Consider the following 17,356-nt stretch of genomic DNA (forward strand, 5'->3'; position numbering starts at 1 on the left):
AACCATAGGCAGCAAAAATCTCAGACATCGTATGTAGCAGAATTTTCACTGATAAAATGCCTAGGGCAAGAGAAACAAAGGAACAAGTAAACAAGTGAGACTACATTAAAATAAAAAGTTTCTGCGCAGCAAAAGAAATCAACAGCAAAATGAAAACAGAACCCACAGTCTGGGAGAACATATTTGCCAAAGATGCATCTATGATAAGGGGTTAATTTCTAAAATATGTAAAGTACTCATACAACTCAACAAAAGACAAACAATCCAATTTAAAAATGGGCTGAGAACCTAGTAGACACTTCTCCAAAGAGGACATACAGGTGGCCAAGATACATGTGAAAAAAATGCTCAACATCACTAATCTTCAGGGAGATGCAATTTAAAATGACAATGAGGTAGCACCTCACACCTGTCAGAATGGCTACCATCAATAAATCAACAAGTGCTGACGAGGATGTAGAGAAAAGGGAATCCTAGTACACTTCTGGTGGGAATGCAGATTGGTGTAGCCACTGTGAAAAACAGTCTGGAGTCTCCTCAAAAAATTAAAAACAGTACTGCCATTTGACCCATTGGTCCCACTTTTAGGAATATACCCTAAGAAGCCTGAAACATCAATCAGAAAAAATATATGCACCCCTATGTTCATTGCAGTGTTACTTACAAAAGCTAAGAGCTGGAAGCAAAAAAAGGAGACATATGTAATACTTTCAACAACAAACAATTAAAAAATAAAACATAAAGGAGTAAGAAAACCCTGGGCGGGGAGGGGAGATCTGGAAGCAGCCCTAGTGCCCATCAGTAGGTGAGTGGATAAAAAAGTAGTGATACATTTACACCATGGAATACTTTGCAGCAGTAAGAAAGGATATGAAAGGACCTAAAAATTATTATGCTATGCAAAATAAGCCAGTCAGAGAAAGACAAATATCACATGATCTCACTTATATGTATAATCTAATGAACAAAATAAACTGACAAACAAAATAGACCCAGAGACATGGAAGCAAGAAGTGAATACTGACAAGTCTTAGGGGGCTGCAGGGAGTGGGGGAAGAGTGAAGGAATGGATCAACCAAGGAACTTATATGCATACTAGAGTCCCAGTGCATGAAATTCATGCACTCGGAGGGTGGGGACCCCTCAGCCCAGCCTGTGCCCTCTCGCAGTCTGGGAGCCCTCAGGGGATGTCCAACTGATGGCTTAGGCCCGCCCCCAGGGAGCAGGACTAAGCTGTGAGTTGGACATCCTTTGCATTGCTGCGGAGGTGGGAGAGGCTCCCGCCACCGCTGCTGTGCTCACCAGCCGTAACTCCAACTCAGGGCTTCTGGCTGAGCGGTGCTCCCCCTGTGGGAGCTCACTGACCACCAGGGGGCAGCTCCTGCATTGAGCATTTGTCCCCTGGTGGTCAGTGCATGTCATAGCGACTGGTCATTCCCCCGTTTGGTTAGTTTGCATATAAGCCTTTTATTATATAGGATATGCAAAACCCATGGACACAGACAATGTGCAGTGAAGGCTGGGGAAAGGTTGGGAGTGGGGTGAAGGGTTTAATGGAAGAAAAAAGGGGACATCTGTAATACTTTCAACAATAAAGATAAATTTTTTTAAAAATTGTGCCCAGCAGTTGTGTAACATGGCTATACTATTGTTAAGTAAGAAGAGAAAGAGGAGAATGGGTATTAGTGGATATCTGCATTTTGTCGCAGTGTCTAATGAATTAGTGCACAAGACATAACTACATTCTAGGAATTTTTAGAAACCAAACATACCCACTCAGTTACCACTCACATCAGATATAGAACATTAACAGTACTCCTGCAGCCTCCCTCTGCCCTTCCCCAGCTGTTAGCCCCATTACAAAGGCATTCACCATTCTGATCTCTATTGCCTTTTCCACTTTCTGAACTCTATGTAAAATGAAATCAAATCATAGTCTCCTCTGTGTTTAGCTTTTTTAATCCAGCTTTCATTTGTGTTTTGCATACAGAATAACTTACTCTTTTTCCTGCAGTTTAGTATTCCATTGTGTGACTATACCAAAATATGTTTATTCATTGTATTATTGATGTATTGTATTATTTCATTTGTTTCTAATTTGGGGCTTTAACAAATAACACTGTTGGAAACATTCTTGCACATGTCTTTGTTGAACACATGTAGACTTTTCTCTTGCATATAGACCTATGAGTGCAATTGATGAAGCCGAGCTTATGCATATATTTGGCTTCAGTAAATAGTGCCAAGCTGTTTTTCAGAGTGACTCTATGATTTGCCTTCTCATTAGCATTGTATGAGAATTCTTGTTCTTCCAGGCGCTTGCCAGCCGTTGGTGTTACCAGGTTTTTTGGGGGGTCTTTTTGTTTGTTTGTTTTTTAGCTGTTCTTTGTGGGCGTGTAATGTTCTCTCCTATGGTTTTAAGTTGAATTTTTCTATTGCCACTGATTTGAGTATGTTTTCAAATATTTATTACCCATTTGAATATCCATTTAATCCTCACCCGAGGATATTTTTCCATTGATTTCTAGGAGAGTGGAAGAGAGAGGGAAAGACAGAAACACCGATGTGAGAGAAACACATTGATTGGTTGCCTCCTACATGTGCCGTGATCAGGGCCTGGGCTGGGGAGGAGCCCACAACCAAGGTACGTGCCCTTAACCGGAATCAAACCCGAGACCCTTCGGTCCACAGGCCAACGCTCTATCCACTCAGTCAAACCGGCTAGGGCTTTTCTACTTATTTTTGTGGAGCTTTGATCACTATGTCAAGCAACTGTGTCATAGGGATGAGCAGAAATCTTCCTAGTAAATTTTTTGGGATAATAATATGTTCTTTAAAACCAAGTAAGTAGTTCTCCTAATTTACAATCAAATATAAAGGCCAAAATTGAAGTGGATGCATTTTTTAAGGGACTGGTTTTAAGTATTTCTATTTTCTCAATGTTTGGTTGAATAATCTATCTGCTGATCAGTACTCTTCATGGATAGTATTTGGACCATTTCCCAGGTTGAGTTTGCGTGAGACCCTTCCCCTGGAAATACTTTTCTATCTATCTTACCGCCTTCTCCTGGAGATAACAATTTCCTACAACTTTTTTTCTGAATCCCGAAGTTCACTAATTGTATAGATATGTTGTTGGCAAAGTCTTCCAGATTGGTATTTCTCCTGAGGTCCTACAGTATTTTGTCATAAGTATGATGTTGGTTCTTCCTCTTCACTCATCCTTGATCAGGGCAAGATTGATCTACAGTCAGAATCTGTCAACAGGCAAAGTCCATGGATTGCCCTTATCCCTACTCTGTATGCCTCTGTGCAGTGGGTATTTTTTCTCTTTAGGGTTAGGACTTCGTTCTTACAGAAACATGATTTATAAAGTAGAGATGATGAGTGAAATGCTATCTGCAGGAGGTTATAAGGTGGAAGATTCTGAAGCCACTGATAATAGGCAGAGGTACTGTTCATTGAATTTTCTGCCATCTCAATGCCTGTCAAAGCTGGTGGAGGCCTAACACCTGGCCAGAACTCAGTGCCTTCCTGTTTGGCAACAGTACAAAGGCCAGTGGCACCAGGTTGTTGGTTTACACTAATGTCCCTCTCATGTATCCTACCAGAAACCCAAAACTTTAGGAATAGGTGCCAAACAAGCTAAACTGGCTAAGAATGAAATAGAGATTAAACGAGAAAGAAAAAAACTTGAAAATGGACCAAAAGTCTTAAAGACAATTACACAGCAGGGAAATTTTTTAACCAATTTGCACTATGGAGAATGGATTTGGAGGAAGCAAAGTAAATCTTCCTTGTTATGGAGAGATGGTTACAGAAGCCCAGCAAGAGGAAATGGTAATAGAATGGAGGGCACTGGGAGATGGTTAGTAGGAGGAAGAATTTGCAAAATATGGTGAATAATAGGGAAGCATAGAAGGAGGAGGCAGGAATGACAATGACTCTCTGGTTTCAGACTCAGGAATTGGATAGATTCCGACACCATTCACTGAGGTAAGAAGCACCAGAAGAGAAATAGTATGGGAGCGAAACACCATAAACTAGATTTTAAACATGCTGAGTTTCTCCCTCTTTCTTCAAAAAAAATCCTATTTCACCCTCCATGAAATTTATACATTTCACTCAGGTACTTTCTATCAGATGAGCAATATCTATAATAAAAGCGTAATATGCTAATTAAACTGGACAGCTTAATGACTTTCCGGACATCCTTCTAGACAAAACCGCTGCGGTGGGGGCCAAGGCAGAGGCAGTTGGGGGCAATCAGGCAGGCAGGCAGAGTGGTTAGGAATGACCAGGTAGGCCAGCAAGCAGTTAGGGGCAATCAGGCAGGCAGGCAAGTGGTTAGGGGTGATCAGGCAGGCAGGCAGGTGAGTGGTTAGGAGCCAGTGGTCCCGGATTGTGAGAGGGATGTCCCACTGCCAGTTTAGGCCCGATCCCACAGGATCGGGCCTAAACTGGCAGTGGGACATCCCCCTGGGGGTTCTGGATTGTGAGAGGATGCAGGCCAGGCTGAGAGAAAACCCCCTAACCACCCACCCCTCCCGTGCATGAATTTCGTGCACCAGGCCTCTAGTTTTATCTATAAACTAGGAGCCCAGCGTGTGAAATCATGCAGCGCTGCCCACCCTCGAGTCACCTCAGGCTGGTCCCACCTTCTCCGGGCGCCTCCCTGATTTCGCCCTGTCTCTGGAGCAACGTAGCAGCTCCGCCCCATCATGGCGCTGGAGGAGAGCATGGAAGCCTCCCACCTGCTGCACTGTGCTCCTTCCCCTGGCAGGTGGGTGGCGGGGAGCTCTGAGTGTGAGTGGTGGGTAGCGAAGGACTGGTGAGGGGAGCACTGCAGGCTCTCACCCCTCCCCTCCCCAGTACAGATGGTCTCACCGCCTCTGGATGCCTCCCCACTTCTGCCCCATCTCCGGAGCAATGCCTCGCGGCACGAGCAGGCAGCCTCCTGCTGAAAGGAGCTAATAAAGAGCTAATATGCTAATGGTCCAGTCATGACATGTTACGGTGTCCTGGCTAATTTGCATATTACTTCTTTATATATAAATATAGATGTCTTTAGAGATATGCTCCTAAATTTTCTCTTTGGTAGTTTTCCTATTCTCAGAAGATAGTGGAAATCATTCCATTGCTGAGACCCCCATCTAATCTGTTCTCAGACACCAGGGCATTTACAGAGGGGGGAAGCAAATTGACTGGCTTTTTATCACTGTCCCCATAATCTCCAAAATCTTCCCTTGTGTTAAGAGACTACTCTGTGATTGCAAAATGAAACTTCTAGAGATAAGGATAATGACAGGAACTGACTCATGTTAAATATTATTGTTTCTCATTTCCTAAGGTGACAAACCTAAGAACTTATTTTCATGGAAGTTTGTAACAAAAGCTACTTTTTTATCAAATGCAGGTGGAATAACTGAGGATCCAGAGAAAGAGGAAAATTACTAGAAACTATTTACTTAATACCTACTATACGCTAGGCTAGAGGCTTTGTATACATTGCCTTTAATCTTTAAAACTATGAGGGGTAAGAATGATATATTGCTATTCCTTCTTTACAGATGAGAAAGCTGAGGTCAAAGGTTGAAAGGGGGCCTTTGTCTGATCTTAAAATCATCATTGAGGACAATGACAAGCAGTTTTCATAGGTTGATTCTTCTGTTCAGAGCTTCCTGGCCTGTAGGAATGGAATTGGTAGGCCTTGTGACTGTGGAAGTCCTCAGACAAGATAAATTGACTCCAGCTATCAGGACAGTCCCCCATATGGGACTTATTGGCTGAGAAGTTAATAAACTGCCTCAGTTTCCCACAATGAAAAGAGATTGACCCAAGAGGCCCAGATCAGAAATAAGCCCAAATTTATTATTCTGCTCTTTGTATAAAAGTGTATGCAAAGCCTTAGCTGGTTTGGCTCAGTGGATAGAGCGCCGGCCTATGGATAGAAGGGTCCCAGGTTCGATTCTAGTCAGGGACACATGCCAGGGTTGTGGGCTCAATCCCCAGTGGTGGGGGGGAATCCAGGAGGCAGTCAAAGGATGATTCTCTCTCATCATTGATGTTTCTATCTCCATCTCTCTCTCTCTCTCTCTCTCTCTCTCTCTCTCTCTCCTCTCTCCCTTTTTCTCTAAAATCAATAAAAATATATATAAAATCTATATATATAAAAGCATAAGTGACCAAATGACCAGTCGACCAGTTGCTATGATGCACACTCACCACCAGGGGCAGATGCTCAATGCAGGAGCTGCGCCCTGGTGGTCAGTGTGCTCCCACAGCCAACCTCCCATGGCCAGCCAACCTCCCACAGCCGGCCAACCTCCAGCAGTCCCTCCCCCCAGCCAACTGGCCAACCTCCCATGGTCTTTCCCCCCAGTTGGCCAGCCTCCCGCTCCCACGGTCCCTCCCCACCAGTGGCCGCCCCCACCCCCTCCCTCAATTGGCCCCAATTACTGGCCAGGCTGAGGGACCCCACCTGTGCACAAATTCATGCACCAGGCCTCTAGTAAGAATAATAATAAAATAAAACAAAAGTGCATGCAAAGACATGGCCCAGGTCACCATTCCTGGAGAACCAGATGCTATTTAACAGTCACATTGTTTTACTTGGCAAATGATTTCCTCTGTGCCCATAGGAACAAGGGTGCATATTCTCATAGGTCTGCACATGTAGACCCTAGAGTGCTCGAGAGTTCAGATCCTGACTTTCTCCTTGACATCTGCACCCATGATTCCACCATCAGCCTGTTCTTGGCCACCCACAGCCTGTCTGATATATAAAGAATGGATTAGCATTTGCAGCTTGACTGAGGAAGAGCTTATCTGGCTCAGAGAATCAGTTCTTCCGGAAAATTACTAAGCTATACAAAACTGTGTAAAATGTCATGTTTAAAATTTCAATACTAAATCTTTAATATTTAATAGAAGTCTTTTACAAATTATTTAACCTCAGCGCTAGGTCTAATAAGGAGACAATAAAATGAATACAAAGAGAAGCTTTGAGCTCAGTTATCAGAAACGAGTCAGTGGGGATTTGCAGACAACAGTGGTGTGCTTATGCAGGCACAAATGCAAGGCACCCGTTTCCATGGTGACTGGAAGTGTAATGTTGCTCAGTGGGTCTCAGGTGGCTCCTGCTGACTGTGGGGGCTTTGGCACACTTCCTGACAACACTTAAATTCAGCTTCTCCATTTGAACAACATAATGGTGGTATGCTGCACTTTCCACCTGGCAGGATGGAACCCAGCATGAAAACTGCTTGCTACATTGTGATGTTATGAGTAGAAGTAAAGTGGGTTGAGCCCAGCTGAAATTCAGCAGTCATCCATAATAAATATATGGAGAAAAACCAGTTCTGCAAATTTGTGGACCCAGAGATGCTTAATTAAGAAGGAATTCCAGCCCAGCTGGGTGTGGCTCAGTGGTTGAGCATTGACCCAGGAACCAAGAGGTGATTCCGGTCAGGGCACATGACTGGATTGTGGGCTTAGGCCCCAATAGGGGGTGTGTAGGAGGCGGGCAGTAGATGATTCTCTCTCATCATTGATGTTTCTATCTCTCTTTCCCTCTCCCTTCCTCTCTGAAATCAATAAAAATATATGTTTTTTTAAAAAGGAATTCCACCAGGATTTTATAATACATCACCCCATTTTAAAATGAGGAAACACAGAGCAATGAATTCCCATACTGGTTGCTGTTGTGCCCTATTCCGTTAAAGAGAGACTTATCAGCTCTTTGGGACACTCATTGTTTTAGCTTCACCCCTAAGGTGCAGGAACCACGCATGAGCCTAATGATTGGATCCTGGCAAGGATCCAAGGTGGTCAGTGGTTCTTCAGAGTCATCCCTGAAGTCTGCGTGCGCAGACACTGCCGTGAGCTGTCATTGGGGTTTGCTTGGTCATGAGAACAGAAACTGCCCTAATTAGAATTTTTTTCAAAAGTGATTATTGAAAAGATACAGACGCATGACCAGGATTTTCAGGGTCTGGAGCTGGGGACCACGGCCAGCAGCATCTTGACCCCAGCCCTCCCTCAGCCTGTTTCCCTCTATCACTCTGTCCCTCCACAAGCTCTGTCCTTCCTCTCTGCAGACCCCAATTCTGCTCACTCGTCTCTTCCCACATAGGGATCTCTGCTCACATAGATGCCTCTATGAATGGACATCAAACTTCTGTGCTTGATACCCCCTCGAAGAAGTTTGAAAAACTATGTACTACCTCGAGCATTTGACTGTGTTGACAAAGACAATTTTTCTAAGTTTAAATAAATGCAAATAATACAGTGTGCAGCATATTGCTATCCAACAAAAACTAACTACAGTTCCATGGCAATTTAATTCTCACTAGCATCCATTTAAGGTGTTTGGTTTTTTTTTAAGTTTTATATTTTAGAGCTGCTTTAGAGGGACCCTCTATAGTGTGGGGTCAAGACAGGGGCCCCTCTTCCCAGGCGGTACTGCCTCTTTTGGGTAAAGTGTTTGGGGGCAGTAGAACCTTACTGTCCTAATAAAAGCAGCTTTATTCAAGAAGCAGCTTCGTTTTTCAGTCTGGTTGTCATCAGGAAAGTTCTTCCCAGTTGATTCCTCGCAGGGGGTCTGCTCCTCCGGAGAAAGGGCCAGATGTTCAAATGGAAGTCAGCTGTACCCTGAAGGGTTTTGTTTTCCTGGCTGTGCTGGCATGTAGCCCTGCTATGCAAGGACCAGTGTCAATGCCTGAAACAAAGAGTCCTACAGACTGAGGACTGTGTCTGGAGAGGGAGCAGCACTTCCGTGTTCACATTGGCCATTCATTGCTAGTCTCCAGAAAATCTGTGTTTCAGAGAAGGTATTGGCTTTTTATTTCTCTTAATAACATCTTTTATTTTCCTGACTTCAAATATAATATCAACTTACTGTTTTTAAAAAGTTGAAAAATGAGAGAGGAACTTTAAAATCATCCATAATCCCACACTCCAACAATAATCACTATTGATATATTAGGCAATTTCCATTCCTTCGTTTGTTCTGTTTCTTGACTGAAATTTGGTGGTGGTTGTGGTTTACTGTTGGCTGCTCGAGGGAGGAACAGAGAGAGAAACACAACTTCCTCCTTCCCCTCAGGTGTAGCAGGGTGCCAGCCATGGGGAGAGAAAGGCGCCCCAAGGCATCTTCCCTCCACACCTTTCCAACCTCCCTCTCCCAAGCTTCATTGTGACCACCCAGGGCCAGGCCCAGCTGGGAGAGGTCATACAATAATCCTGTAATCACATGGATGGCCCCCAGGCTACTGTTTTAAAGCAGACATAGATCCTTTTACCAGCCAGAGTGCATGTATGTATTAGTCAGGGTTTGGGTGCATAAAAACAGCCTGGGGATCCCAGTGGCTTGCAGCTATAGACATTTCCTCTCTCCGTGTCTGCAGGCCAGCTGTTCTTGGCTCCAGATTGTGAGTCAGATTCAGATAGTTCCGCAGGCCTCTTACTGTCCTCAGCCCAGCAGCTACTTGTGACACAGCCTTCTCATGGTGCGTGGCGAAAGGGCAGGAGAATGAGTGGAAACATGCCACCACCTCGCAAGTCCTCTGCTCACAGTTGTGCAAGGACCCTTCCACCAACATGCTATTGGCCAAACAAGGCCGGGAGCCAAACCCAGCGGAAGCAGAACGAGGGAATAAGCACTGCCCATTCTAGGGAGGCACTGCACAGTCAGCTGACCACGGGCAGCAGGGGTATCCTGGCAACGGGGCGGAAGAGAAGAGTTGGGAGTGGTGGTCAGGTCTTCATCGGACGCGCTGTGTTAATCCCCAGCTCCAGCCAGACCAGTGTTCACTGGTGGTCCACAGAGACCCAATATTTAACCAAGTCTGGGCCTTTGTACGTGCTTTTCTTCCTGCCTCAAATGCTCTCCTTATTTCTTTTTTCCTATCTGAATATTGCACATCTTTCAAGATCTAGTCAGACTTTGACCTCCTCTGTGAAGTCTTCCTTGATCATCTTGGCCCACAGTTATGTCTTCCTCTCTGAAAACCTACAGAATTTCACTCGTTTTTAATTTATGAAGTATCTTCTGTAGCTCCCCCACCTACAGATGCATACAGGGGTGGGCAAAAGTAGATTAATAATAATACATAATACAATAATTGACAAATAAATAATAATACAAGAAAAACTGTTTTTGCGTACACACTCTGTAAGCCTACTTTTGCCAATCCCTGTCCATATTCATCTGTCCATCAATCTATCATCTATTTCTATTTATCTTCTCAATGTGATAGAAAGCTTCTTAAAAACAGAGATATTTTACATGTAAAGGGTACTCACAAATATTTATTTTTGGACTGATAACTGTTTGCTTGATTTACTCTTTATTCCAAGAAGGTTCTATTTAAGTAAGTAATGTATTTGCTGTTTCTTTCCTACCCAGCTGTCCCAAATCTTGCATTTTCAGAATCTATGCGAAAGGATCAAGCTGTGACTGAATTCACCTGATTGTCCAGTTTCTTTTGCAACAGATAATGAATTAACTTCTGAGTTCTGCTGCTTGCTACAGAGCAGCTCGCAGTGAGTCGGCTGACCAGGTGACAGGTGGAAGTCCTGGCCAAAGACAGTCAGTCCCTTCTAAGGACCACCCTCCTGTTCCCCAGCTCAGATTTACTTTGTAGTTTTGCATTTTCATCAGAACAAAAGCACAGCATAGCATCGTCACTTGGAAAGGGGAAAGAAGTTATTCAGAAGTTGAAAAGAGAGGGATCTCAGAGAAAAAAGTCTCAGAGAAAGACATGGCTCAGATCCTGACCCTAATAAGTGGGGCCCTTCACAGTTTAGAAAGACCCTTATCTGTCCCTGCAGAGGGTGACACACACTCTCCTGTTCCCAGATGAGGATGAAAAGCACATGCCATGGAGTGTTCTCGTTTCATTCTTTCAACTTGTACGTTTCCAGGACCCTCAAGCAAGATGTGCTTGCTGGCGGCCCTCTCTGCATTCACGCGCATGACTAGGTCATCTCGAGTTTTTTTTGTGGTGGTAAAATATACCGGTGCATAATGTAGAATTTACCATTTTAATCATTTTTAAGTTACAGTCAGTGGCATTAAGTACATCCACACCGCTGCGCTGGCTTCTCTCCGTGGGATTTAGAGCTGAGAAAACTTAAGAAAAACTCAAAGCTCTGGCACTGACCTGCCTTGGGCAAATCACTTAATCCTCTGCTTCCCGATCTTTATCATAGCAACGGCACCTATGTTATGGGGTTGTTCTTGAATGGCTGAAATGAAAAGCATACCTGTAAGGCCTTAGTGTAGAGTCCTGGCAGGTAGTATATGTTATCAATTATAGCTAGTCATAGTCTTCAAGCCAAACATGTAAAATTAAGATAGTTTCTGAACTCTATATGAAGTCACATTAATTCACAATCTACTATCCATCTTAATAACAAGTAAAAGTTAAAAGCCTTGAAAACATATTACAAGATAATTCAATAAAAATTATCAAAGGAATTGTACTTGACATTTTCCCTCTGTTTAAGTCACCATTTTTATGCCTGCTACTTTTGGGAGATATCCTAATTTTGCAAATTTTATTTGCCTACAGTTTGCTTCCTAACTCTGTGTCCAGTATATTCTGTTCTCAAACTTCAATAGGAATAAAATTTATCCAGGAAGAATGTCAGAATTCAGATCCCCAGGCCCTGCACCAGAAATTTCCGTTTAGTATGTTGGGAGGCCAGGACCATGAATTTTATTGAGCAACAAGGTGGTCCAGGGATCACATGCAGAAACACTCCTCTGGTACAAATAAACTTCTGTGTCTCCATTCAGGAGGGTCCTTAATTTATTCACTGTGCTCCAGAGGTATATGTTCTAGTTTTAATACATTTTTTATGTATTATTTTATAAAACTCTATATCCATCATTCCCAATGTGGGGCACATGCCCCACAGAGGGGCAATTTGATTTTTAAGGGGGCCAATTCGAGAATGAGTTATTAACAGTGATTTTTTTGTATTGGTTATGGTTTTAGGTTCCTCATATATAGGATATAAGTATATATTGTGACATATTTATGCATTTCAGTTCTCTATTATATGTTTTGAAACTTTATTTGCTATTTTTTCATATCACTTCATATTATTATTTTTAAGCAATTTCTTAGTGATTTCTTCCTCAGTACTTCAGCTGTCCTTTCATTCTTTTATTTTTCTCTTTCATGGATGCCATGTTCTTTGGAAGCTTGTTTAGACCAAGTTAATAGCCTTTTAGGCTTCCTCCATGTGAATAGGAGTTCACTTTTGGAATAATAAGAATTATATGCCACAAGGCGGGGGGCATCAGGATTTAGAGGTGCTTAGGTGGGGCATGGCCAAAAAAGGTTGGGAACCACTGCTCTACATTTTCACATGAAAGTCCTCAACTATGGCAGTGGTCGCTCATACTAATCACTTTGACATTAACACTTCAGCTGCACTGGTGATGTAAAATGTAGCCCTTGTATGATTATGATTTTTTTGAAACGTACGCATTTAACATTTAGTTCCAACCGCCTTATCGATAGTCAGTATTAACAAGTTATGAAGCCTAGATTTGTACAAACTCTGCTTAGAGAACACGTGCCCATTTGTGAGTGCCATGGTCTTCCCTGCCTTGGTTAGGCTGGCTCTCTTTCAAGAAATGCCCTCTCTACTTCTGTCTGTCCTAAGGAGTTGCCTAGCAGCACCCCCTGCATTGTGATTGACCCACAGTTTTTAAAATTAAAATTAGTTGCCAGCATTTATAAAAATCCAGACTTCAGGCTTCTCTTGCTAAGCCAGAGCTCTAGCCCACCGGGCCTTGGAATCGTACACGGCGTCCACCAGCCGAGTGGCTCCCTCCTGGACGTGGAACATGCGCTCCACCTTCAGTCCAGCCCCAGGCCTCCCCGCTTCCAGCTTTCCACATGTTCTAAATCTAGATCACGGAATTTAACAACCCAAAGAGGTCGTATCCTCTGCCAGTGTTTTCAATCTTATGTTTGTTTCCTCGTTGATGGCACACTATGGGAGAGAGAGGTGTACTTCTGCCCAGTCATGCGGCAGCCTGCACTCAGGAGGCCTCAGTGAGCGTGTGGTTGACAGAGAGCACACGCTGTGCTTCCCAGGTTATTTCCTACAGGTGCATCTCTCTCCAGCAAGGCCATGAGTCCCTCTGTGGCTGGCACGGTGATGAAGACTAACTGATCTGATCTTTTAATATTTTATTTAGAATTTTTACTTGGATAACAAAGGAAAAAAAGAAAGCAAGGAAACAAATGAGAAGATGAATGCCAAGAACAAGGAATGCTTACTGGAGGTAAGTTAATTTTGCACAATAGAAGAAAAGAGGAGGATGTTAACTGTATCTATTTTTTAAATTATTTGCTTCTCAAAACAATGGGTGATTCTGAGACACACTGAAATGTTAACTTGGGGTTTGAAAATCACATTATTACTAAATTATAGATATTTATATAATTAAATTGGTTATTTGAGTCATTTGTTTAAAAGTATGGCTTTAGCCCAGCCTGCACAGTGATTGAGTGTCAGCCCAGGAACCAAGAGGCCCAGGTTCGATTCCCAGTCAGGGCACATGCCTGGGTTGCAGGCTCGATCCCCAGTAGGAGGTGTGCAGGATATTTCTACCTCTCTGTCCCTCTCCTTTCCTCTCTCTATAAATTCAATAAAAACATATTTTTTAATAGTATGGCTTTAGATAGTATATTTTACTCTTCATGCAGTTGGATTAGTAATTCTTGACTAAAAGACTTAAAAATCTGCATAAAACTCATCTCCTAACATTCTTTATGATTCATCATTTAAGTGCGCCATAGAAGTCAGATGTAAGGATTTCCAAATCTGCTTTAGAGTGAATTCTAAGGTGTTCTTCCAGCAACCAGGTGTGGCAGGAAGTCAGAGATTTGGGGTTAGAGACCTGATACAAGGCTGGCTCTGCCTGCTGAGGTTACTGTGTTATTGTACAAGTCCAAGCACCTTGGTTTCCGGAGTCTTACTGAATTATTACACTATAGAAATCAATGGAAAAAATATCCTCAGGTGAGGATTTAAAATAAGTTATTCTACCTTTATGAGACTGAATGAAAGGAGACTGAGAGTTATAAAATAGAAAGCAAAAAAAATAAGTTTGAGTATTTGAACTGAAAGATGAAATAATATGCAATTTTACTACATTGCTTTTTAAAAGAAATTTACTAAGATCTATAAATCTATGCAAGTTTTGACATTTGAAAATCCACATCTAGAAAATGTACTTAGGCACTATCTTTTCAGATTGTATAGTATTAATAATTGCCTTCTTCATTTTTTGATAAGAAAACCATCCCAAGAATAAGTTATTAACATACATATATTTTATGTATAGAATTATACATTGCAATTTTTTTATTTCCTAGCAGTGAAATAGTAATCTTTTTTGCTTACAGGAAAAGTAATAATTTTTTAATTTACCAACTTATAAGACCCTTTGGATACTCACAAATTTCCTTATGGGGTTGGGGCTATTATTGCTCCATTTTGCAAGGAAAGAAACTGAGGTTTAGTTACTTTCCCACTGTCACAGTGCTAAGTGGTCAAGAAGCCTTGAAGTCTAATTCAGCAGCCAGAACTCTTAAGCACCATGGAGTTCTCACTCTCTTTAGTCAAACAGCATGCAATATAAATATACTAGAAGCGCAGTGCACAAATTCATGCTCGGGTGGGGTCCCTAGGCCTGGCCAGCGATCAGGGCTGATCGGGCTGTCTCTCACAGTCCCTATCAGGGTGGGGCCGATCAGGGCCTGCCAGCTGGGGGGAGGGACAGGGGAGGGACTGCGGGAGGTTGGCCAGCGGTGGGAGGTTGGCTGGTGGCAGGAGGTTGGCTGTGGGAGTACATTGACCACCAGGGGGCTGTTCCTGCATTGAGCGTCTGGCCCCTGGTGGTCAGTGAGCGTCATAGCGACTGGTCGACCAGTCATTGCAGTCGTTTGGTCATAACAGTTGCTTAGGCTTTTATATATATAGATACCTTCAATCAGAGCTATAGACAAAAATGACTATTAACTTAAAGGCTGGTTTGCCACAGTTTGTTTAAATGTGAACAAAATTTATTTTACCTTTCATGTGTTTATATAATTGGAATCTCGATTTCAGGAAAGTTTCTGTGGAACATCTGTCATTGTGCCAGAACTTGAAGGAGCTCTTTATTTGAAAGAAGATGGAAAGAAATCCTGGAAAAGGCGCTATTTCCTTTTACGAGCTTCTGGAATTTATTATGTACCCAAAGGGAAGACTAAGGTTAGAAAGGAAAAAAATCTAGTAAAAAAAAAGTGTCATGGAAGTGAAACTAAAGAAATCTTCAGGTGGCAATTTAAATACATTTACTTTGTTGTGGGAGTGATGTTATTACAATATTTATACTAATATTTACCCTATTGGGATAGATTTATAAAAATCCTCTTGTAATATTTCCTATAGCTCTCTCTTGAAGGTGAAGAATTTTATCTGTTTAAAGTCAGGTTTCAAAAATTATGACCAAGACCTAGCCAGTTTGACTCAATGGATAGAGAGTCAGCCCACAGACTGAAGAGTTCTGGGGTTGATTCTTATCAAAGGTACGTACCTCAGTTGCAGGCCTGATCCCTGGCCCCAGTCAGAGTGGGTGCAGAAGGCAACCAATCAATGTGTCTCTCTCACTTGATGTTTCTCTCTGTCTCTCCCCCTCCCTTCTACTCTCTCTAAAAAATAAATAAATAAAAAATAAAAAATCCTTGGGTGAGGATTAACAACCACAACAAAAAAATTATGCCCAAAGTATTTTTCTAGAGATTAATTTGTTACTTTGTATACTTACTCCTGAGAACTTTCCCCCCTGTATTGACTATTTTGTTCTATAGTCATAGTAAAATTTCTTTTATCTGGAATCGTAGAGGTATTAGAAGTCTTGATAGATCTTCATTTAGATTTTAGCCCTTAACCTCTGAATATTGAGTTGTCTTCTGTGGTGTACTATGTGCATTTTCCTAATTTAGCAGAGTTCCTCAGATGTCATTTAACTTTTGCTTGATGATTCAGAGTTAGTGCCTCAAATCTACAAGCATAGAGTAAGTTCTTCTTTGAAATATCATTTTAACTCTCATTTTGACCATTATCTTTTTCAAAGACCCTTCTTAGAGGCTCAGGGCTTTTCCACCTTTTGTTTAACTTTTAAAACTTTAGAATGTCTCTCATCTATATCTGGGGTGAGCCAGAACATTTTGCCTGCACTGCCCAATCCAGGACACCACCAAATGGCATATTTACAAATTGCAGGTTTCTTCTGATTTGCTTGACCCACAACCCCATGCAGGTGAAATCCTGGTGAATATGCAGGTCTGCTCCCAGAATCTGTAAGACAATGTTATCTCTATTGGAATGCAGGAGAGGCATTATGGGTAATGCTTGGTCCAAGGCAGCTACTGCTCCTACTGATACAGTCCCAGCTGTGCCATCTTCAGTCCAGTCCTACTCGGGGGATGTCACAGTTGACCCACTAATGATTTGTTTTATTTTAGAAATGCTATGTCTTTGGCATTCACATATAAATGAGACATAGATAAACCTACTACAAACAACCCCCTTAGTGATGTTACAATAGGACAACATACTTTCTCTCACAACTGCTACTAACAGTGGAGTGGAGAAATTAGCCAGTAAGTCAAGAAAAAGAATAAAAATGTAATTATTGGAATAGAAGAGGCAAAAATTATCTTTATTCACAGTTGACACAATTGTCTATCTAACTATATAAGACACTCAATGGAAACTATAAGGACCAAATAAACTTACCAAATAAGAAATTGTTTTCCTTTACACAAACAATATGCAAATTAAAATATAATGCAAAAGGCTTCATGCATAGTAGAAATAAAAAATATAAAATGCCTAATAACCAACAAGAAATGTTGAAGGCTTATATGGCATAAAATATAAAATTTAATAAAGGAAGTGAAATAACTGAATAAATAGAAATGTAACATGTTACTAGATGGAAAGATTAATTCTTCCCCCCAAATTTTCTATATATTCAATCCCAAGAAAAATTTCAGTTGGATTCATTTTACTTGAAGTTCACAGACTGTTTCTAAAATTAATCAGAAAGATGACACCCCAAAAATTGTGAAGAACATTAAGGTAGAATTCCTCCTCAAAAAAACATTACATAAAAGTAGGACAGGTAGAGACAAGCAGATGAACAGAGAGCCATGTAGTAGAAAGAAAATTAAAGTAAGCATTTTACAGCAATGGGGGGGAATGTGGTATTCAATAAATAACATTGAAAAAATGTACACCCACTTGGAAAAATAGATTTGGGCCTTATACCATGTTC

General features: G+C 41.8%; 1 protein-coding gene across 2 annotated transcripts in view; it reads left to right on the plus strand.

The window, feature by feature from the left end:
• APBB1IP (amyloid beta precursor protein binding family B member 1 interacting protein) overlaps positions 1 to 17,356 on the plus strand; it is a 135,120-nt gene that overhangs the window by 93,623 nt on the left and 24,141 nt on the right. For both annotated transcript variants that reach the window (XM_080641491.1, XM_080641492.1), the window contains 2 exons: positions 13,223 to 13,309; positions 15,142 to 15,285. In XM_080641491.1, coding sequence (XP_080497617.1) covers positions 13,223 to 13,309; positions 15,142 to 15,285 — 231 coding nt within the window. The remainder of the gene's footprint in view (positions 1 to 13,222; positions 13,310 to 15,141; positions 15,286 to 17,356) is intronic.

Source organism: Plecotus auritus (assembly GCF_963455305.1).
Source record: "Plecotus auritus genome assembly, chromosome: 1".
In the NCBI taxonomy this organism is placed as follows: domain Eukaryota; kingdom Metazoa; phylum Chordata; class Mammalia; order Chiroptera; family Vespertilionidae; genus Plecotus; species Plecotus auritus.